This window comes from Schizosaccharomyces cryophilus (assembly GCF_000004155.1).
Source record: "Schizosaccharomyces cryophilus OY26 unplaced genomic scaffold supercont4.1, whole genome shotgun sequence".
NCBI classification, from domain to species: Eukaryota; Fungi; Ascomycota; class Schizosaccharomycetes; order Schizosaccharomycetales; family Schizosaccharomycetaceae; genus Schizosaccharomyces; species Schizosaccharomyces cryophilus.
Window position 1 is genome coordinate 2,127,880 of NW_013185624.1, and position 17,832 is coordinate 2,145,711.

The 17,832-nt window shown below is 37.4% G+C and overlaps 7 protein-coding genes across 7 annotated transcripts; 6 read left to right on the plus strand and 1 right to left on the minus strand.

Moving 5' to 3' along the window:
• Positions 1-528: 528 nt before the first annotated feature.
• On the plus strand, positions 529-972 carry SPOG_02762 (60S ribosomal protein L36). Its single transcript, XM_013165424.1, has 2 exons — positions 529-796; positions 850-972. The coding sequence occupies exons 1-2, from the start codon at positions 575-577 to the stop codon at positions 925-927; spliced, it is 300 nt and encodes a 99-aa protein (XP_013020878.1). The 5' UTR covers positions 529-574; the 3' UTR covers positions 928-972.
• On the plus strand, positions 950-6,971 carry SPOG_02761 (ribonuclease II family protein). The gene is made up of 2 exons (XM_013165423.1): positions 950-3,089; positions 3,225-6,971. Exons 1-2 carry the CDS (start codon positions 3,002-3,004, stop codon positions 6,536-6,538), a joined length of 3,402 nt encoding a protein of 1,133 aa, XP_013020877.1. The 5' UTR covers positions 950-3,001; the 3' UTR covers positions 6,539-6,971.
• A 120-nt stretch (positions 6,972-7,091) lies between these two features.
• SPOG_02760 (phosphatidylinositol-3,4,5-trisphosphate3-phosphatase) lies at positions 7,092-8,252 on the plus strand. Its single transcript, XM_013165422.1, has one exon. The coding sequence runs from the start codon at positions 7,197-7,199 to the stop codon at positions 8,238-8,240; it is 1,044 nt and encodes a 347-aa protein (XP_013020876.1). The 5' UTR covers positions 7,092-7,196; the 3' UTR covers positions 8,241-8,252.
• A 160-nt stretch (positions 8,253-8,412) lies between these two features.
• SPOG_02759 (WD repeat protein) lies at positions 8,413-11,201 on the plus strand. The gene is made up of 6 exons (XM_013165421.1): positions 8,413-8,510; positions 8,556-8,649; positions 8,696-10,577; positions 10,637-10,712; positions 10,752-10,998; positions 11,048-11,201. Exons 1-6 carry the CDS (start codon positions 8,450-8,452, stop codon positions 11,136-11,138), a joined length of 2,451 nt encoding a protein of 816 aa, XP_013020875.1. The 5' UTR covers positions 8,413-8,449; the 3' UTR covers positions 11,139-11,201.
• Positions 11,202-11,936: 735 nt separating this feature from the next.
• Positions 11,937-13,646, plus strand: SPOG_02758 (FACT complex component Pob3). The gene is made up of 2 exons (XM_013165420.1): positions 11,937-12,222; positions 12,276-13,646. Exons 1-2 carry the CDS (start codon positions 11,986-11,988, stop codon positions 13,575-13,577), a joined length of 1,539 nt encoding a protein of 512 aa, XP_013020874.1. The 5' UTR covers positions 11,937-11,985; the 3' UTR covers positions 13,578-13,646.
• Positions 13,647-13,833: 187 nt separating this feature from the next.
• Positions 13,834-14,317, plus strand: SPOG_02757 (60S ribosomal protein L29). Its single transcript, XM_013165419.1, has 2 exons — positions 13,834-13,942; positions 13,997-14,317. Exons 1-2 carry the CDS (start codon positions 13,916-13,918, stop codon positions 14,168-14,170), a joined length of 201 nt encoding a protein of 66 aa, XP_013020873.1. The 5' UTR covers positions 13,834-13,915; the 3' UTR covers positions 14,171-14,317.
• A 185-nt stretch (positions 14,318-14,502) lies between these two features.
• Positions 14,503-17,052, minus strand: SPOG_02756 (serine/threonine protein phosphatase PP1). The gene is made up of 3 exons (XM_013165418.1): positions 16,720-17,052; positions 15,529-16,355; positions 14,503-15,478 (listed from the first exon to the last, which is right to left on the minus strand). Exons 1-3 carry the CDS (start codon positions 16,769-16,771, stop codon positions 15,371-15,373), a joined length of 987 nt encoding a protein of 328 aa, XP_013020872.1. The 5' UTR covers positions 16,772-17,052; the 3' UTR covers positions 14,503-15,370.
• Between the last annotated feature and the right edge of the window lie 780 nt (positions 17,053-17,832).

Below are 17,832 nucleotides of genomic sequence, written 5' to 3' on the forward strand. Positions count from 1 at the left end.
TAATTATTTGGTATGGAATTCAGGGAACATGTTGATGCTTTAAGTGATCTACTTGTGATGAACAACAGCTATAGGATTCAAGGAGCAAATCAAGGACGCATTGAATTAAACATCATTCTATGGATAAATGTGAAAGGATAACAAAGTTAGTGTAGTTTAACGTAAATTTTTAATTACTAAAGCGAACTTATTTTGCAAAGAGAATCTTTATTCAAAAGAGTAAGCGGTAGAAAACTGTTTGACATTCTCATCACTACAAAACATAATACATTATGGAATTGCTATGAACAAATAGACAATAAATACTATAATTGTATTCAAAAATGATAAAAACACAATTCGTCTCCAAAAGAATAATCACGTTAGAAAGAAAATCAATATAAAATAAACATCAGTTTAAGCTGTTTTATCAAAGGGAAACTACTTGTTCATTTGAAATTACATTGATCTTTAAAAAAGGCAAAAAAAACTGTTCAGCAAGTGTAACAGTCGTAGGGTAGGGTTATCAAAGGACAGTCACAAAGCATTGTCAAAACTAGTAAAGAAAGGAAGGAGGAAGCGTAGACTTCACACCATGGCTCCTGGACTTGTTGTTGGATTAAACAAGGGCAAGGCTTTGACCAAGCGTCAATTGCCTGAGCGTCCTTCCCGTCGTAAAGGACATCAATCGAAGCGTACCTCTTTTGTTCGCTCCGTCGTTCGTGAGGTTGCTGGATTTGCTCCTTATGAGCGCCGTGTTATGGAATTAATCCGTAACTCTCAAGACAAGCGTGCTCGTAAGCTTGCTAAGAAGAGAGTAAGTGACAAGAAATAAAGCAGCATATAATGGAATGCTAACCACATATGTAGCTCGGTACTTTGAAGCGTGCCAAGGGCAAGATCGAAGAACTTACTGGTGTTATCCAAAGCTCTCGTTTGGCTCACTAGATGGATCCTGACGATTAATAAAATATGGATTCTGTATAAATGGAAGTGTATCCGTTGTAAGAATGAGCAACCATTAAGTGCTCCGATGCAGATATCAAATTATTGGTAGGAGAAAAGATGTAACATAAATTATGTAGTAAAAAGAAGCAAGAAATTGTTTATGAAACTTGTTATTTAACGCTCGTGAGGTTGATTATTATTTTACTGAAAACTGCAATTACGACAAGGTAGAATAAAACCGAGAAACAAGAGCTGGATGCTTTGTGAAGGACCTTATGGGAACCTGAATCGCTTCATAAATCAGTAGAACAATATTGGCAATATCTTTGGTCTACATCAGTTCAGACAGATCAAAATCTATTTTAACTGAGCCCATTTCCGCAAAATCAAATTCGACATATTTTTCTTTTTGTTTTGAACCGACTTAAAATTACTATGTGGAACATCATAAAAACTAATATGATGATGACTGAAAAAAGAGCATACAATGTCTTTACTTTGCTGTTACTCATTTCAGTTTCATTTTACTTGGAACATTTCTAACTACTGTATGGGCGATCTTATGGACTTTTAACGATATGGAGCATGCAATTATATTGGAATTGCAGAGTAGAACGTGAAGGTTGCCCTACGCCGCAAACCTTTCGCTTTACTTAACCGTAATGCCAAAATTGTATTACGATTGCGTATTGGCCACTTACTATGAAGTGTCAAAATGAAGATTACATGAATGATCATTATGTTAAAGATTTCCCAAGGTTGGCCTCTGCAATCGACGTAATGCAGCATAGAAGAATGAATCGCTGAAGGCAGAAGCCAAAAGATTAATGGCGGTGATGAACCATTGCGGTCATTATGGGATCGCAGTACCAAACTTAAATGCCACCATCTGGGGTTAGATGTATCCATTGCCCCGGGGCAAGAACTTAGAAACTGTTTAAAGGGCATTTTTAATACGCTCCCATTGAGCCTAAAGGAATTTATTGAAGGCATTTTGTTCTTTCCTCCACTAAAGTTTTTGCATAATTGCTTAAATCTTGTACCGATATTAATTATTGTATCCTATAGAGTGCTACGATATACAATTTCTTTCATTTTTGAATCGCTGAATTATTTTCCTTATTCTTGTCTTATTATTCTTCAAGCTTCAATTGCCATTGGGTTACTTTATTTAATCATTGTGATTTACATCCTAAAAATTGCTGGTGTCACATTCCTTGTGAAACCATTTCGAAAGTTTTACTTGCATTTCAGATCATCCTCCGTTCTTCCTGTCAGCACTTGTCAATTGGGTTGGTTTTGTTCGCATAATTTACTTGTTTGAGCCTGCTGTGCTTACAAGTCTCATTACCTTCCTATAGCATCATCGTTGACTCATCTACTCTCATAACCTTTTGGTAGCGTTGGACTGTTCGTCAGATACGTGACTGAACCGTCATTGTCGATGGGTAAAGAAAAAAACAGTAACACAATTAATATACTAGTTTCTTTCATTTAAAGTTTACTTGACAGCCATATTCTTTGGATTCCGAGGCTACGCTCCCCTCGTAAGAATTTTCCTCTTCCTGATCTTTTCTTCTTTGAATTCCGATAAATAAAGAGGTCTTTTTCTTCTTTTCGAGGCTGGTATCTGTTCATTGGTTCTTTCCCTTTTTTGACAGAACGATTGTGCTTGCTTCCTTGTATACCGTTCTCTTCTCTGCATAAGTAGTCCTTGGACGAAATTGCAATTACTTTACAATACGCTGTGTTGTACTCCCCGTCTCTCTCTGTGTCTCCATTTCTTCTGTTCGCCCTTTTTTGGTTTACTGCTGTTATTTTTTGGGACCTTACTACGTCTATCTCTTTGTCTCCCTTTGCGAAACGTTGATTGTTTCTGCCTTTTCCATATTATTCAGAGATTTCCATCGGATTTTTCTTCCTTAATTCACATACTCCTACTTTCACTTTCTATTGATATTACATCCACGACTCCATTACTTTTGCTTTATCTTAAACCCTTTCTTTGTATAACAGGAGACGTTTTGTTTTCCTTGTTTCCTTGAACTCTTTTTCCTCTAGACCTTTCTTCTCTATGGATCCTCACTGGAAGCAATCAGACCCTAGCGGTCGGCCTCCTTCCTCTTCGTCAAGTCAGAAAATGGGAGGTCTTGCTCCAATCGGTATGTTTAACAATTTACATCCATCTAAATTAGTGTCGGCTTGAGTAAGTTTACCAGTAGTCTTTGTTTCATATGATGGCCTTCACACTATGCGGATGATTTGTCTTGCTTTACTTTATACTAATGTGCTTATAGCCCCAGATGTAATTCAATCTCAAATTGAGTATTTACAGGCATTGCAAATGCAACAACAGTCTCTAACAGAAAGTGAAAATTATACGCAAGCAAACTTAACCTCTCCTTTCCAAGCAAATCCTTTTTCCAATACAAAAAAACGGGAAAGCTTGCTTTTACCAAGGCTTAATCCTATTGCTCCTATCGGCGCACGTCAAATGCAATCTCCTACAAGCGGTGGTCCCTTAGGTCCCGCGGAGGTGCAGAGCCCTTCGGTTAAGACTCGGACAGAGTCCCTTTTTAGTCCTGCCAAGGATACTTTTGATACGTTTAGTCAAAGCATACAATCTACTAGTCAGCGTGCCAACATGATGGGTGGAATGGGGGTAATTCCCCCAACTCGTATCAGAAGGCGTTCGTCTGTCGGAAACGAGTCAATCTCTCCCGTATCTCCGAAAAGTGCCAACTTTTTAACATCCTTAAAACCAATTGAAGGTAATTTTGAATGGCAACAGTCTCCCATGGAATCTCCTCTCTCTGCTCATTCGCTTCAGGAAAGCATTTACATGGAACCGGAGTCACCAACGACGCATGTCCCTACGCATATGCCTCTCTCCACTGCCTCTCAGCAATCTTACATAAATCATTCAACAGATGGTGCCTCTCTTCCACAAAGTTCCTTTCTGAATTTCAACAATTCCGGGAAACGAGTTTCAGTTTCTGCAGCTGCTCAGCAACATAAGAATTTGTTTTTGCCTTATTTACCTCAGGCTTCCCTTCCCAAATTCATAAGCACTGGAAGACTTCTTGTTGGAACATTACATATTAATCGCAAAAATCGATCCGATGCATATGTTATTACGGATGCTCTTGATGAGTATATATTCATTTGTGGATCTAAAGATCGAAACCGTACCTTGGAAGGTGACTTAGTTGCCGTGGAACTTCTTGATGTAAATGAAATAATGCAAACGAAACGAGAAAAAGAGGAAAAGAAAATTCGTCGTAATCTCTCTCTTTCGGGTACCTCCAAATCTTCCGTAAACAGTAAAGCAAAAATGATGTCCATAAGTACGCCAATGGCTTTGGGAATGAATAAGGGAGCTTTGGCTTTCGAGCGATCCATTGAGAAGCGAAAGAACGATTATGAAGTAACCGGTCAAAGCCTTTCATTTGTCGATGATATCTCTTTAAATCAAGAGAATCTTCCTAGATATGCTGGTCATATTGTAGCAATTCTTGATCGTCCAAGCGGAGATACCTGTTCAGGTACGTTGGCCTTGTATCGACCAAATAGTCTTGCATCCAAAAACCAATCGTCTCATCGTCGAAACTCATCAACTTCTAGTGGTGAAGGTGGGAAGGGACCAAAAATAGTTTGGTTTAAACCTAGTGATAAAAGAATTCCTTTGATTGCTATTTCTAGTGATCAGGTACCACCCAGATTTTTTACTAATAATGAAGAATTTAAGGATCAAGTTTTCTTAGCTGGTATCAAACGATGGCCGACAACATCTTTACATCCGTTTGGTACGTTGTACGAAAGTATTGGAAAAGTAGGTGATCCAAAGGTTGAATTTACTGCTATTCTTCACGATTATAGTTGTCGTGTATATGAGTTCCCGGAATCCCTCTCATACAGTGTAAAACGTTTATCTAGCCCGATTCCTTCAGAAGAACTAAAGTCTCGCTATGATTTGCGAGATAAACTAACGTTTATGGTGGGAACTCGTGATTATGCAATTCACATTGACACTGGTTCATCTGAAGGAATCATCATTTTAGGGTTTCATGTGACAGACGTTGCCAGCAGTATTAAACAAGATATGCCCATCGACGATGAGGCTGCAAATCGTGTTTCACAGGTACAGCTTGTGCAAGGCTCTGTCCCTTTCTTACCGAAAAGGGTTACTGAAGAGGTGTCTCTTATTACGGGACATGATTGCTTAACAATCAGTATTGTTATCCAGTTAGATTTGAAATCTGAAACTGTAATACAATGCTCTTTAGGACCTTCCGTAATTTCTCCTTCATCCTACATTAGTCTCGAAACTGCACAGGCTAACATGCAATCGAATGAAGCTCTTCAGTTACTGGAGAAAAGCGCCAAAGTATTGACAAAACTGAGATTACAAACGAAAAAGGATGTAGATTTGCAGTCACTTTATTGTTTTGGATTTCGTGATGACCAACTCAGTAACATTCAAGAGTTAAATATGAATGTTTTTAAAGCTCCTCCAGTTGTTTGTGCTCTGCAGCAAATTGAACACTGGATCAATGAGAAAACCGCTTCTCATTTAATGAGTATATTTCCGAACAAAGTTGTTTTGAGAAGAAACGCCCGTCCGAAGAATTTGGACGCTGTTGTTCGTGCAGCGCAACGAGCAGGGCTACATCTCACAGCAGAATCTTCATCTATGGAATTTATGACCGCTTTAGCGACCACAAATGATAAGGATCTTCAAAGATTGCTGCAGTTGAATTTAAAAAGACTCGCGTCAGAGTCTGAGTATACCGTGGGTACATCTAATGATAAAGATGTATCACATTTTGCCTTTGCTAGTCCCTGCTACACTCATTTTTGTCATCCTACTCGTCGTTACATCGACATTTGTGTACAGCGTCAGCTTCATGAAGCATTTGAAGGTCGTCCAGATTTTTCAAAGGACTATAAGAGTTTACTCTCTGTCACACAGTCTTGTAACACATTGAGCAATTTTTACCGGTACGCTCAGGAGAAAAGTATTCATGCCAAGTTTTGCGAAGCAAGTCAAATAATCAATTCTCGCTCCGGTCTTATTGAGCATAAAGCTATTGTGATTGCAACTGATCAGTCTTACATTGATTTGGTTGTTTACGAATTAGGTCTTGAAAGAAGGATGTATTTGGACCTTTTACCTCTCAACAGCTGCGAATATAATGGTCACACTGAGGAATTAACTTTTTCATGGAGGAAAAACACTCCTTCTTTTTATTATGCCACTTCTTCTTTAGAAATTGACAGTACATGCTATAATGATTTTAAGAAAAAATATTTGGATTCCGGTGGAGTCTGTAAACATGCTTGCAATTTGAAAGGTTGTGGATTGCAGGATCTAATTAAAATTGCTGAAAGTGGCACTGGTGAGAGCTCTCGTGATAATTTGGAATCGGAAGCAGCTCCAAAATCTAACGAAGATGCTGCGGTAGAACGGCTTCAAAGCTTGCGTATAAAAGAGCCTGAATTTGTACAAAAAATTCGCCCTGGTCAGCAAGTGGATGTCTTCATGTTTGCTGACACTTCTTCTACGTATTCACTTTCGTTAATTACCTTAAAAAACCCTTTTTCTGAATAGTTCATTACTATTCAGTTTGATGCTATACTAATGTATAAACGTCAATGGTTTTTATGCTTTTCCTTTTGTCATTCGTGTTTTTATATGATAGTATATTCCTTCTAAACGTTATAAGGACCTTTACTCGTGTAATGTTTTCGTCCTCTTTGATTTCGTGTTTATTATTTCATTTCTTTCAAAAGTTGTGCATATCTATTTACGAACTGTAACTCTTTAATGTCAAAGATTAATTTCTTCAGTTTTTTTTTTTTTTGTGCTGCTTTTGTTTTCTTTTGTCTCCGGTTGTTGTTAACGTCTTTGCTTCACAGCGCATTTGTATATCAACATTATTATCAATTTAACTTTCCAAAGTATTGGATCACATCGTCAATAATGTTTACCTCTTTATGGTATGGTATGTAATGGTTTATATGTTTGTTGTATGAAACATGCGTATTTAATGAATTTTGGATTTTGTATCAGTTCATACAATTAATATAAATAATATATATGAATTTTCCTATTGTCTTTTAGTCTCCGTAAGTTATTTACATACACCGTGTATCTGGCCTAGTATTACTCAACTGGCAAGTGAAAGGCTAGCTGTAAACATAAGGAAGATGGACTACAGCTTTTCATAAAACTTGGGAACATCATCATTTCTTGGTATTTTACTTGCATGGACACGATTCGAGCCATCGTTTCTAGAGGTCGCAGAGGTCTGAACAGAAATGAAGGTTATGGACACATAGATTTGGCGGAAATTACTGACAGGTTAATTGCAACGTCAACACCGGCAGCTGGTCTTCAGAAAGTCTATAGGAATGACGAACATGCGATTTTACAATACTTGTATGATAAATATTCAGACAAGTGGATGATCTTTAATTTATGTGCAGAGCGTAGTGTTTATCACCACAAGCTATTCTTACCAAGGTTGGAATTTTATGGGTTTGAGGATCACAATCCACCTCCCTTCGTACTGTTATGTACAATCATCGACAGGATGGCAGAATTTTTGAGCCGAGATCCGTCTACAAAGTTGATAATCCATTGTAAAGCAGGAAAAGGTCGAACAGGAACGGTGCTGTGTAGCTACCTAATAGCACACGAAGGATGTACATTCGATCAAAGCATTGCACTTTACACTAAAAAGCGTATGAGACGAGGAAGCGGTCTTACTATTCCGTCTCAAATACGTTATGTCCGTTACTTAGAAGCATGGTCTCGACTTCGAAAACAGCAGCCCTCATTGAACATTGAAACGTTAGCCTTAGCAAAATCAGTCCTGAAAGAATTTGTTGTGGAATCCAAAGACTGCCCTAAGCTTACTATTTCGCTATATACATTTGCTTCGGACAATAGATGTCAAAAATTACCCTTATGGACCTCTTGTAAATGGCGACAATGCACGGATTCTACTCAAGCTCATCAATGGACTTTACTCTGTGACTTTCCTTCTTCAATCAATGAGTTTATGGTTAGCGTCATCCCTAAAGCTTTTCGTGCTTTTCCTCGCCAAGTACATTTCTGGTTTCATACCCAGCTTCATCCATTGCTCTTGGGAGCCACCAACGGTGACGCCTCGTTTTCTGAAAAGAGTTTCCCTAACAAACCTGAATCATTCATAACTTGTCACTTCTCATGGACAGAAATGGATGGTTACCAATCTATCAGCACTCCTTATTTTCACCTACTTTCTCTTCGTTATATCCTTATGTAAAAAAACACCCATTAAGTAGATAGAATGAATTTTTACAATGTAAAATATCAATTCAATTGTTAATCATTCTTACATACTAATTTCATGATGTTTACAAGTAAAGTCGATGGGAGTAGACACGACACCTTTAGCGAGTACTTTAAATCGTCATCCCCGCGAATGTGAAATCTGTCGTTTACCAAAAAGCACAGTTCCCAAAAATTGGCCTTATGTCTGGGATTTCCTTGTCTTTGCGTCAATTGGAAAACCGGGAATGGCTGCAACGAAAAGGTAAGACTTACTTATAGCTAGGAAAAAGTACTGACATTTCGAAAGTCGCACGAGATATATATGGTAGTTCGTCCTGGCTGGCGAATATCGATTTACAAAGGGAATTAAGCTACCATTCAAGTTGTGTAAACGCATTAAAGTAAGTTGAATGTCTTGTATGTGGCGTTTTTACTAACATGCTTTAGCTGGTCTGAAAACGGTGAATACTTATTATCCGGCGGCGATGATACCCAATTGGTTATTTGGGATGTATATAATAATTTTGAGCCGCTTCATGTGATATCTACGGGGCATTTACACAATATCTTTAGTGTCAAATTTATGCCGTATTCTAATAGTCGTAAGGTGATGTCCGCTAGTGGTGACAACCTTGTGAAGCTTTTTGATGTTGAGCTTGGTAATTCTTCTGAAGTCCACAAGGGTATAGAAAGTGAATTGAGATGCTGGAATTGCCATTTGGATTCGGTGAAACGGATTGTTCCTTGCGACGATGGATCCACCTTTTTAACATGTAGCGAAGATGGGACAGTACGACAATTTGACATCCGAGAAGCACACCGTTGTAATCAGGATCACAACTGCTCTTCTATCTTAGTAAATTATAACCCTTACCGTATTAACCTTTATGCCATGTCGATGTCAAAGTCCAACCCATATTACTTTGTTGTTGGAGGCACACATCCTTATGCTTTTCTGCATGATAGAAGGATGATAGGAAAAGATCAATGGAAAAAAAATAATTCTGACGATTCTTTAACACGCGATACACGATGTGTTCGGAAATTTAGCCCTAACGGAACCTATAACTCTCAAGGAATACTTGACCATCATATCAATTGCTGTGAATTTGGTACCGCAAATCCAAACGAATTATTGGTTAGCTGGAACTCTGATTATGTATATTTATTTAATATTAACGAAGATAAGGCGTACGAGCCTACATTTGAGAAACATGAGGATTCTCCACGAAATCCGCAAGCGGCATTTAAAGGAGCTAGAAGCTCTTTTAGACAAAATAGAAGTACGCATTGGTTTAATGCTTCTTCCCAAACTTCCACACCAACGGCAAGAATTTTGCGTAGTCCGTATGTGACAACCCAACCTAGGCGGCATACATTCTACCAAATGTACAAAAATATACAAAAACTTTTTACTTCTCAAGACGATGGTCTCTATGAAAGCATTGCAAGTGGTTATCAAAATCACATGGCACATTCAATTCGTTATGTGAAAGACGCTATTTATTATATGGAAAATTATAATTATTTTATAGATACAACACATTTTAACCATGATGTTCGTAATCAAATTTTACATTATTGGAGAGCCTGTGTTTCGGTCCTTGTGCTCATGGACGGGAAAGCATGCCTAGAATCAAATACAATTATTCAAGCTGGTTGGGGATGGCTTTATGACTTTATGAATTGGGTTATACGCTACCTCTTGGGAATCAGTGACCATTGGGCTTTGCAAATGTCTTCTCCTCCTAACGAAGCTCGCCAAAATCTTGTTTTACGCGATCCCGACGAACATGAGCGTGTTTTGTTTTGGAGTGCCTCGGAGATGTTACGAAGTTTTGCAAGAATTGATACCAATGAATTATCTTCAGTCAGAAAATTCTTTTGGATACACAAAGTTCTTCGTGGTTGTCTGGGTCTTATTTCCGCTGATATTAATTGGGGTTTATTGCAACCTTGGGATCGTGACGAGTCTGAAGAAACAAATAATGTATCAGAAATTGGTGAATCTTCCTATACTGATTCAGAGCATTCCATGTCAAATGGGGAGGAAATGGATACTTATGATGACACATCCGAACCTGAATTCCAAAGTTTAGACTCGGGATATACAGAAATGGAAATTGAAGATGAATTCAATAATAACAGTGATGACTTAGAAGATGAAGATCATGCACATGTTAGTGAAAATACCGATGACAGTGATGAGGAGTCTGATGAAGGCCCAAGTTTACTTTCACTGCGATCGAAAAAGAGAAAATCCGTTGAACCGAATGTGCCTGTTCAAACTCATGTTAAAAGTTATTATGGTCATTGCAATGTGGAGACTGTAAGTGTGACTTTAATATTTTTTTGTTATGGGTAAATTATGCTAATACATTTATTTAGGTAAAAGATGTAAATTTTTTTGGATTAAATGATGAATATGTCATGAGCGGTTCTGATGATGGAAAATTCTTTATATGTAAGGTAGCTATTGCTTTTTTGTTGCTAATTGGAACAGGGGATAAGGAGTCAACCTCGATTCTTGCTATCATACAAGGAGATAATGAAGTGGTGAATGTTTTAGAAGGGCATCCTTTTTTTCCTACTATCGCAGTATCTGGAATTGACTCAACCATCAAGATATTTAGTACTGAAAACAATCCAGCTCTGGGTCGATCGCGAAATCAGACTGCAAATAGCTATAAGATTATCGCGGCGAATGAAATGAATAGAGAGCAAGGATCTCGAGATTCTTATATAACAAGGTTTGTTTAGTTTTATCTCTATGAATGGCAAGATACTAACAAGATTTAGCAGGATGCTCTCCCATTTAGCTTATCGTGCCCATTTGGATGATGGTTTTGGAAATGAGGTATTAGACACGAATGCTTGTACAATTATGTAATTAAATATTTTTTGAATATTATGTTTCACTGATGTTTGATGAATTATATCGTCGTTATTAAATATATATGGTTTTCATCATGAGCCTTATAACATTAATAATTTGTTTTTATTGTAAGTGAAGCACTAGATGTAATCAAAGAGTTTAAAGTTTGAATTTACTCTATATTTGATGGAAATTTTTTGTCTGATGAACAGTCTTCAACCGAGTATTGAATAGAGCTTATTGTTGCTAAATTTATGGGTGCATAGGTTCTACTTTTTATTTAATTTACTATCATTTTTATTTCTAATGATCTTTTTCCTCAGTCCTGTGTTTTTAAAACAAATTAATATTGATTGATAGCTTGAATTATTTGTTTATTTACAAACAAAAGACATACTAAGTCATTCAAGGAGTTTGTTTTCGCAAAAAATCCTTCTGGTTTTTTCTCTTTTACTATTGTCCTTTTCCTCTTTTTTTTTTGTTTTCGTTAGGTTTGTTAATGAATGATGGATTCTCGTTTCCATCAAATTGCTTGCAATAGAAAATGTTTCAGATCCACCCAAAAACCTTAGTCATTGGAGAACCTTCGGGCATTTCCTACAGTGCATTAACCCAAAAACATAATTATTATTACTCATACATACATATCTTATTGCAAGTTCTTAAGCGCCATTCCATTTTTTTAATTTAACTCAAAGTACCACAAATATCATATTAAAATACCTAGCCAAAACGATACCACCAACATATTTTTGTAGCTGGCCGTAACCTATATAAGGAGGTGCTACGAAGTTATACTAAAAAGCAAAGGAGGCAACCTTTCACACTAGTCTTCCAGAGCGTTTACATTTACGCGTTCGAAATGGCTACAAAAACGATTCAATATGATAATATTTATTTAAATCTAAGTTCACAGCCAGGAAAACTAAGAATCGCTCCAAGCGGATTAGGTTGGAAGTCAAGTGCTCTTACGGAACCATTCACTCTGCCTTTAAGTGAAATTCGGAGATTTTGTTGGAGTCACTTTGCCAGAGGCTATGAATTGAAAATTATTTTAAAGAATAGATCACCCGTTAGTTTGGACGGGTTTGCTCAAGAGGTAAATTGTCAAAGTTTGCAGTATTGGAATGATAACTAACTTAAGGAATGTAGGATTTTGATGGCTTAGCGAGTTTTATTAAACAGAATTATGACATGGGTATTGAACAAAAAGAATTTTCTATAAAAGGATGGAATTGGGGAGATACTGAGTTTCTTGGATCAGAGCTAGTATTCAATGTGAATTCTCGTCCTGCATTCGAGATTCCCATTAACTCAGTAAACAACACGAATCTCTCAGGAAAAAATGAAGTTGCATTAGAATTCTCAAACGTGAAGGATTCCCCTGTGCCTTCTGCTCAGGCGGACGAACTAGTGGAAATGCGTCTTTACATTCCCGGAACGACCTCAAAGGAAGATGTTGCCGAAGGCGAAGATACTGAACAGAATGCTGCTAATCTCTTCTATGAATCGATAAAAGAGCGTGCAGACATTGGACAAGCAGCGGGCGATGCTATTGTTTCTTTATCTGAGATTCTTCTACTTACTCCTCGTGGTCGCTATGATATTGATATGTATGAAACCTCCATGCGTCTTCGTGGTAAAACTTATGACTATAAAGTGGAATATAGTTCTATTAATCGTCTCTTTCTACTTCCTAAGCCCGATGAACAACATGTTGCTTTTGTGATCGGCTTAGATCCTCCTTTACGCCAAGGTCAAACCCGTTATCCCTTCCTCGTCACTCAGTTCATTCGAGATGAAGACATGGAGGTTGATCTCAACATTGAGGAGGGTTTACTACGTGAAAAATATGCGGACAAGCTCAAGTCCAGCTACGACCAGCCAGCATATGAGGTAGTCAGTCAGATTTTCCAAGGTTTGACGAATAGAAAGGTGATAACGCCTGGAAATTATTTGAGCCACCACGGTCATGCTGCTGTGAAATGCTCTTACAAAGCTAATGAGGGTCAATTATATGTTCTTGATAAATACTTTCTCTTTATTCCCAAGCCTACTATCATTATTACCACTGCTGACTTGGCCCGCGTCACTTTATCTCGTGTAGGCATGTCTGTTTCAGCTTCCCGTACCTTTGATTTAACATTTTCTTTGCGTTCTGGAACTTCTTATCAATTTTCCAACATAAATAGAGAAGAGCAAAGTGGCCTAGTACGTTACTTGGAATCTAAAAACGTTAAAATTCACAATGACTTGGCTGATGAAGCTCAGCAGTCTCTTCTGAATGCTGCACTTGCAGATGACGATGAGGAAGAAGGTGATGAAGCAATGGGTGAAACTATGTCTGAAGATGAAGATTTCCGTTCCGCAAGTGAAAGTGATGTTGCTGAAGAATACGATGAAGATGTAGCTTCATCGTCAGGAAATGATGAAGACGAAGCTGGTTCTGGTTAGGAATAGTAATTTACAATTCTTGCTTTTTAGTTAGTTGAATGCATTATATTTTGCCTATCAGCTGAATAGTATGGTTAAATCATTTCAGATATGTTTAATTCATTTTAGAGTATTTTTTTTATTAGCAAACTTCTGAACCATGCAAATTTTTTTCTATTTTTTTTTTTTTTTTTTTCAAATTAGGATTACGTAGGCCATTTTTTTGTTTACAGGGTTTAAAAAACCCTAATGAGCTTTCTAATTCTGTGTGTCAAAAGCAACGCAACAAATTTGTGACTGTTTTTTTGTAACTAATATTTTACTTTTGAATAGGGTCGTAGTTTTATCCAGGAACCAAAATGGCCAAGTCTAAAAACCACACTAATGTAAGTTGCTTGTGATATTTACTAAAGGAAGACACATGACTAACTATGGAGTAGCACAACCAAAACAAGAAGGCTCACCGTAACGGTATCAAGCGCCCTCAAAAGCACCGTTACGACTCTCTCAAGTTCCGTGACGCCAAGTTCCGTCGTAACCAAAAGTTCGCCAACCGTGGTACTGTTGAAGCCAACAAGCAGGCTAAGGCTGCCGCTTCTGCTGGAAATGCCTAAATCTCTACTTAGGAGATAATTTAAAGAAATTGGTATTTTCACGTATACATTTCATTGTCCGGTAGCTGGTTATATGTTTTTGTAAATTCGAATTTGGTCACTTTTACAAGTCCTTGGGCTTCAAATTTCGGTCTCGTAAACGTGTAAAAGTTATTGTAAATCGTAGTACTTTGATTATTTTACCATTACTAAAGAAAGAGTGGTCAATAAAAAAATGCACATTTACTAGAGGTGATCGTTGCAATTAGTACGATGGCCTTGTATTAGTGTGCTAGATTAATTTGTCTGTCTTATACATATTGGCGACTCATCATCGGTAAAATAACCCGGGGGTTGTCAAGAATGGACCGACACAATGATACCGTATATTTTCATAAAAATAGAGACTGCTTATATTATTATTTTTTAGGTTGAAAGTATAAGGCCTGAAGCTATCATAGTGATTTCAAATTGTCTGTATGAACTGCATATTATTGAGCAACACATGATATATAGCTTGTATTAATAAGAAGGGAAGATACAACCGAAGCTCTGATGATAACCACTTTCAAACGGCATAACATTGTTTACAAAGAGTAGATACATACGTGAGGCATTAGAAGCTTAGGTTTTAAGAACGTATAAAGGATAAAATGATAGGGATGCTACTGAATCAAAGTTCCATCCAAATTTAAAAAGAAGTTAAAGTTGTTCATAATAAAACAATGTAATCAAGAGTAGATTGAATAAACGAATCGTTAGTAGGATATGGAATCCAGCATTAAAAGAAGGAATGCAGGAAAGATCCTAGTCATCAAAAGCCTCGTTTGTAAACTCTTTGAAAATGCCAAAAAGTACCCTAGGTAAAGTTAACCCAGCGTTTAAGTTCATCCCCTTTTAAAGAGGTATATATATTTTTATAAAAGAATATAGATGAAAGGAAGAGAGAAAGATTGGATCTAAATTCTTAGTTACATCTAAGGATTAGGGTAGATAGAATAAGACGAAGGAAATGTGAAATCAAAAATAAAGATCAGGTTGCTCTAATTATCCAAAGTAATGCTCATACAAACAGGCAGAGATGATGAAGATGATGAAACGTATATACGGCAGCAAGTCGCTGAAATCAAAAAAAAACAATTGCAGCTTTTAGTTTTATCACATTCAAAGACCAAAAGAATAAATAAAGTTCAGGAACACAATGAGATAACTCAGTATGCTTTATTTTGAATTGCCTGCCTTATTTTTCCGAGGAGTATTTATGTGCCAGTTCTGACCCATTCCTTGATAACCGCCGTATCGTTGTTTTTTCTCTGCTGGTTTTAGAATCTAAAAATTTCGTTAGTTGGTGAACTACGTCAAAAGATGCAAAAACATACCTGGAAGCTGCAAAGAAGGCTTTCATCAACACTCATCATAGCACCAGCATTATCAAATTCACCACAATAATTGGGAGCACTAAACAAAGTGACTAATTGGCGTTTCGAAAAAAACTCGTAGCCATCCTCAACGACTTGATGAGCTCGGCATACAAGATCCATGTCGTGTTTATGCAAAAATCGCGACACAACGTCAGGACCGAATGTGAACGAAACACCACGATCGTTGTCACCCCAGCCCGTCAGGTCTTTGTCAGGATCAGACCACAAAAGATCACAAAGCAGGCCAGTGTCGGGAACATCAGTGGGACGCATAATGCGCTGAATCTGGTCCATCGAATTCAAATCGGGAGAAAGTCCACCATGCATGGTAAATATTTTTTCATCAATGATGGCAGCGATTGGAAGGCAATTGAAGCAATCTGTGAATGTCTTCCAAAGCTTGATGTTGTAGCGACGCTTGCATTCATCGTAAAAGCCATAGATACGGTTGATACTAGCACATTCATGGTTTCCACGAAGGATAAAAAAGTTTTCTGGATACTTGATTTTATAGGCAAGTAACAAACAAATGACTTCCAAACTTTGTTTACCACGGTCCACATAGTCTCCCAAAAACAAGTAGTTTGCCTCAGGCGGGAACCCACCATACTCAAAAAGTCGTAAAAGGTCGTAATATTGACCATGAATATCACCACAGATTTTTAGAGGAGCTTCCAACTCTAACAGTATGGGTTGGCTAATAAATATTTCACGGGCTTTGTTGCACAAAAAGCGAATTTCATTCTCAGCCAGTTGAACTTGTTTCCCTGGACGATTTCCACGAACTAAAACGACAAAGTTAGTAAAATAGATAATGATAAAGAGCAATTAGAAAAGTAGGTTGCTCCTTGTTTTTCAGTTTTTTATGCATGAACTCGAGAAGCGATCTAATCGGAAATCTATAGCTAGCTAACCAGTACTTGTTGATCACAAACTTTTAAGGACAGAAAACAAAACCTTGGCTCAGAGCCTTTTAAACCACACATACGAACGAGTCTCTTGTGTCATTTTCGGGAAATCAACAACCTCCGAAGAGGGGAAAAAAAAGACTCCTAGATGAGGATTCTTCCATACAATCTTCAAGGAAACCAATTTGACTTTATCGAATCCATCCATGCAAAAAAAAAAACTAAATAACCATCGACTTACCCTCTAATAAGCGATCTATAATGGAGTCTAAATCCACATCTTGGTTAGACATTTTATAGCAATAGAAAGACCCAGTCTAAACCGATTTAAAAGAACAAAAAAAGAAACAAAATGATGCGTCAGTAGAAATGTGGACTTTGTTAGGTTTCCACCACCTGAAAATGTCGTTCGAAATTTCTCCTTGATATACACTCAATCCGGAGAATTTGTTCACTCTTAAGCGGTAGCCCGATGAGAAACCACTAAAAATTCTTTTTTTTGTTGATTTTCAAAGAGAACGGTTGTTGGCAGATTGCAGAACACGGAGTGCGCTAAAGAGGTGGTTGTGAACTGGCTAATGAGTGACTGAAGTGGGCTTAGGGTGCCCACCCACACAAATAGGGAGAAGGACCAAATTAAAATTGGCCAGGTAACACAAGTTACATCTTTTGTTTACATCCGTTGAACAGAATTTATGTTTGCCGTTTTTGCTTTTCCTGTGGAAGGAACAGGGTTAGAAAAGTGAAAAAATTGGGAGTTTTAAATTTAAAAATGTAGGTTTTGTGAAATCTAAAGAAAACATGAGAAATGCGTTTGAACGAAACATAAATATAACCATATGCGCATGCTATTCCATGTAGAAAGGTTTACTTCAATGCTTCTGAATGCATGAAAACCTTTTTCACTTTTTAATATAGGATTGAGTAAGATGAGTAGCCACGAAAAAAAAAAGTTTTTGGAAAGCATGCTGGGATTCAGTCTGTAAACAAAAAATAATCCCAAAGGCCTACCCTCGCTTCATGTACGAATGCCAAGGATATGTGCCCAAATGTGCTTATACTCGATCTCTATTCCATCTATACAGTCATAAAACTTTTGCAAGTTGCAGTATATATGTTCCCTTACGTATCAAATCTACCGTTGTTCATGGAATCCAAGACAGCTTTCCAGAATTCATTTACATCTCATTAGATCATACTTCTTTTTCTGTCTTTTCTTTTCATTGCGCTACAGAAAAACCATTCCTTTAGGATAGAAATGTCCCAAGACGAGCAAAACACAGCAGAGCAAGGAAAAGCAACCACCTCATATGGTACTTCGACTTCTTCATTTTCATCTTCTTCCTTTTACCAA

Coding starts and splice junctions, on each gene's coding strand:
- SPOG_02762 (XM_013165424.1), top strand. CDS start 575: ATGGCTCCTGGACTTGTTGTTGGATTAAACAAGGGCAAGGCTTTGACC. Junction 797..849: donor GTAAGCTTGCTAAGAAGAGA/GTAAGTGACAAG, acceptor CCACATATGTAG/CTCGGTACTTTGAAGCGTGC.
- SPOG_02761 (XM_013165423.1), top strand. CDS start 3,002: ATGGATCCTCACTGGAAGCAATCAGACCCTAGCGGTCGGCCTCCTTCC. Junction 3,090..3,224: donor GGGAGGTCTTGCTCCAATCG/GTATGTTTAACA, acceptor ATGTGCTTATAG/CCCCAGATGTAATTCAATCT.
- SPOG_02760 (XM_013165422.1), top strand. CDS start 7,197: ATGGACACGATTCGAGCCATCGTTTCTAGAGGTCGCAGAGGTCTGAAC.
- SPOG_02759 (XM_013165421.1), top strand. CDS start 8,450: ATGTCTGGGATTTCCTTGTCTTTGCGTCAATTGGAAAACCGGGAATGG. Junction 8,650..8,695: donor AGTTGTGTAAACGCATTAAA/GTAAGTTGAATG, acceptor AACATGCTTTAG/CTGGTCTGAAAACGGTGAAT. Junction 10,713..10,751: donor TGATGGAAAATTCTTTATAT/GTAAGGTAGCTA, acceptor TAATTGGAACAG/GGGATAAGGAGTCAACCTCG.
- SPOG_02758 (XM_013165420.1), top strand. CDS start 11,986: ATGGCTACAAAAACGATTCAATATGATAATATTTATTTAAATCTAAGT. Junction 12,223..12,275: donor TGGACGGGTTTGCTCAAGAG/GTAAATTGTCAA, acceptor TAAGGAATGTAG/GATTTTGATGGCTTAGCGAG.
- SPOG_02757 (XM_013165419.1), top strand. CDS start 13,916: ATGGCCAAGTCTAAAAACCACACTAAT. Junction 13,943..13,996: donor AGTCTAAAAACCACACTAAT/GTAAGTTGCTTG, acceptor ACTATGGAGTAG/CACAACCAAAACAAGAAGGC.
- SPOG_02756 (XM_013165418.1), bottom strand. CDS start 16,771: ATGTCTAACCAAGATGTGGATTTAGACTCCATTATAGATCGCTTATTA. Junction 16,356..16,719: donor TATAGATCGCTTATTAGAGG/GTAAGTCGATGG, acceptor TTGTCGTTTTAG/TTCGTGGAAATCGTCCAGGG. Junction 15,479..15,528: donor GCCTTCTTTGCAGCTTCCAG/GTATGTTTTTGC, acceptor CGAAATTTTTAG/ATTCTAAAACCAGCAGAGAA.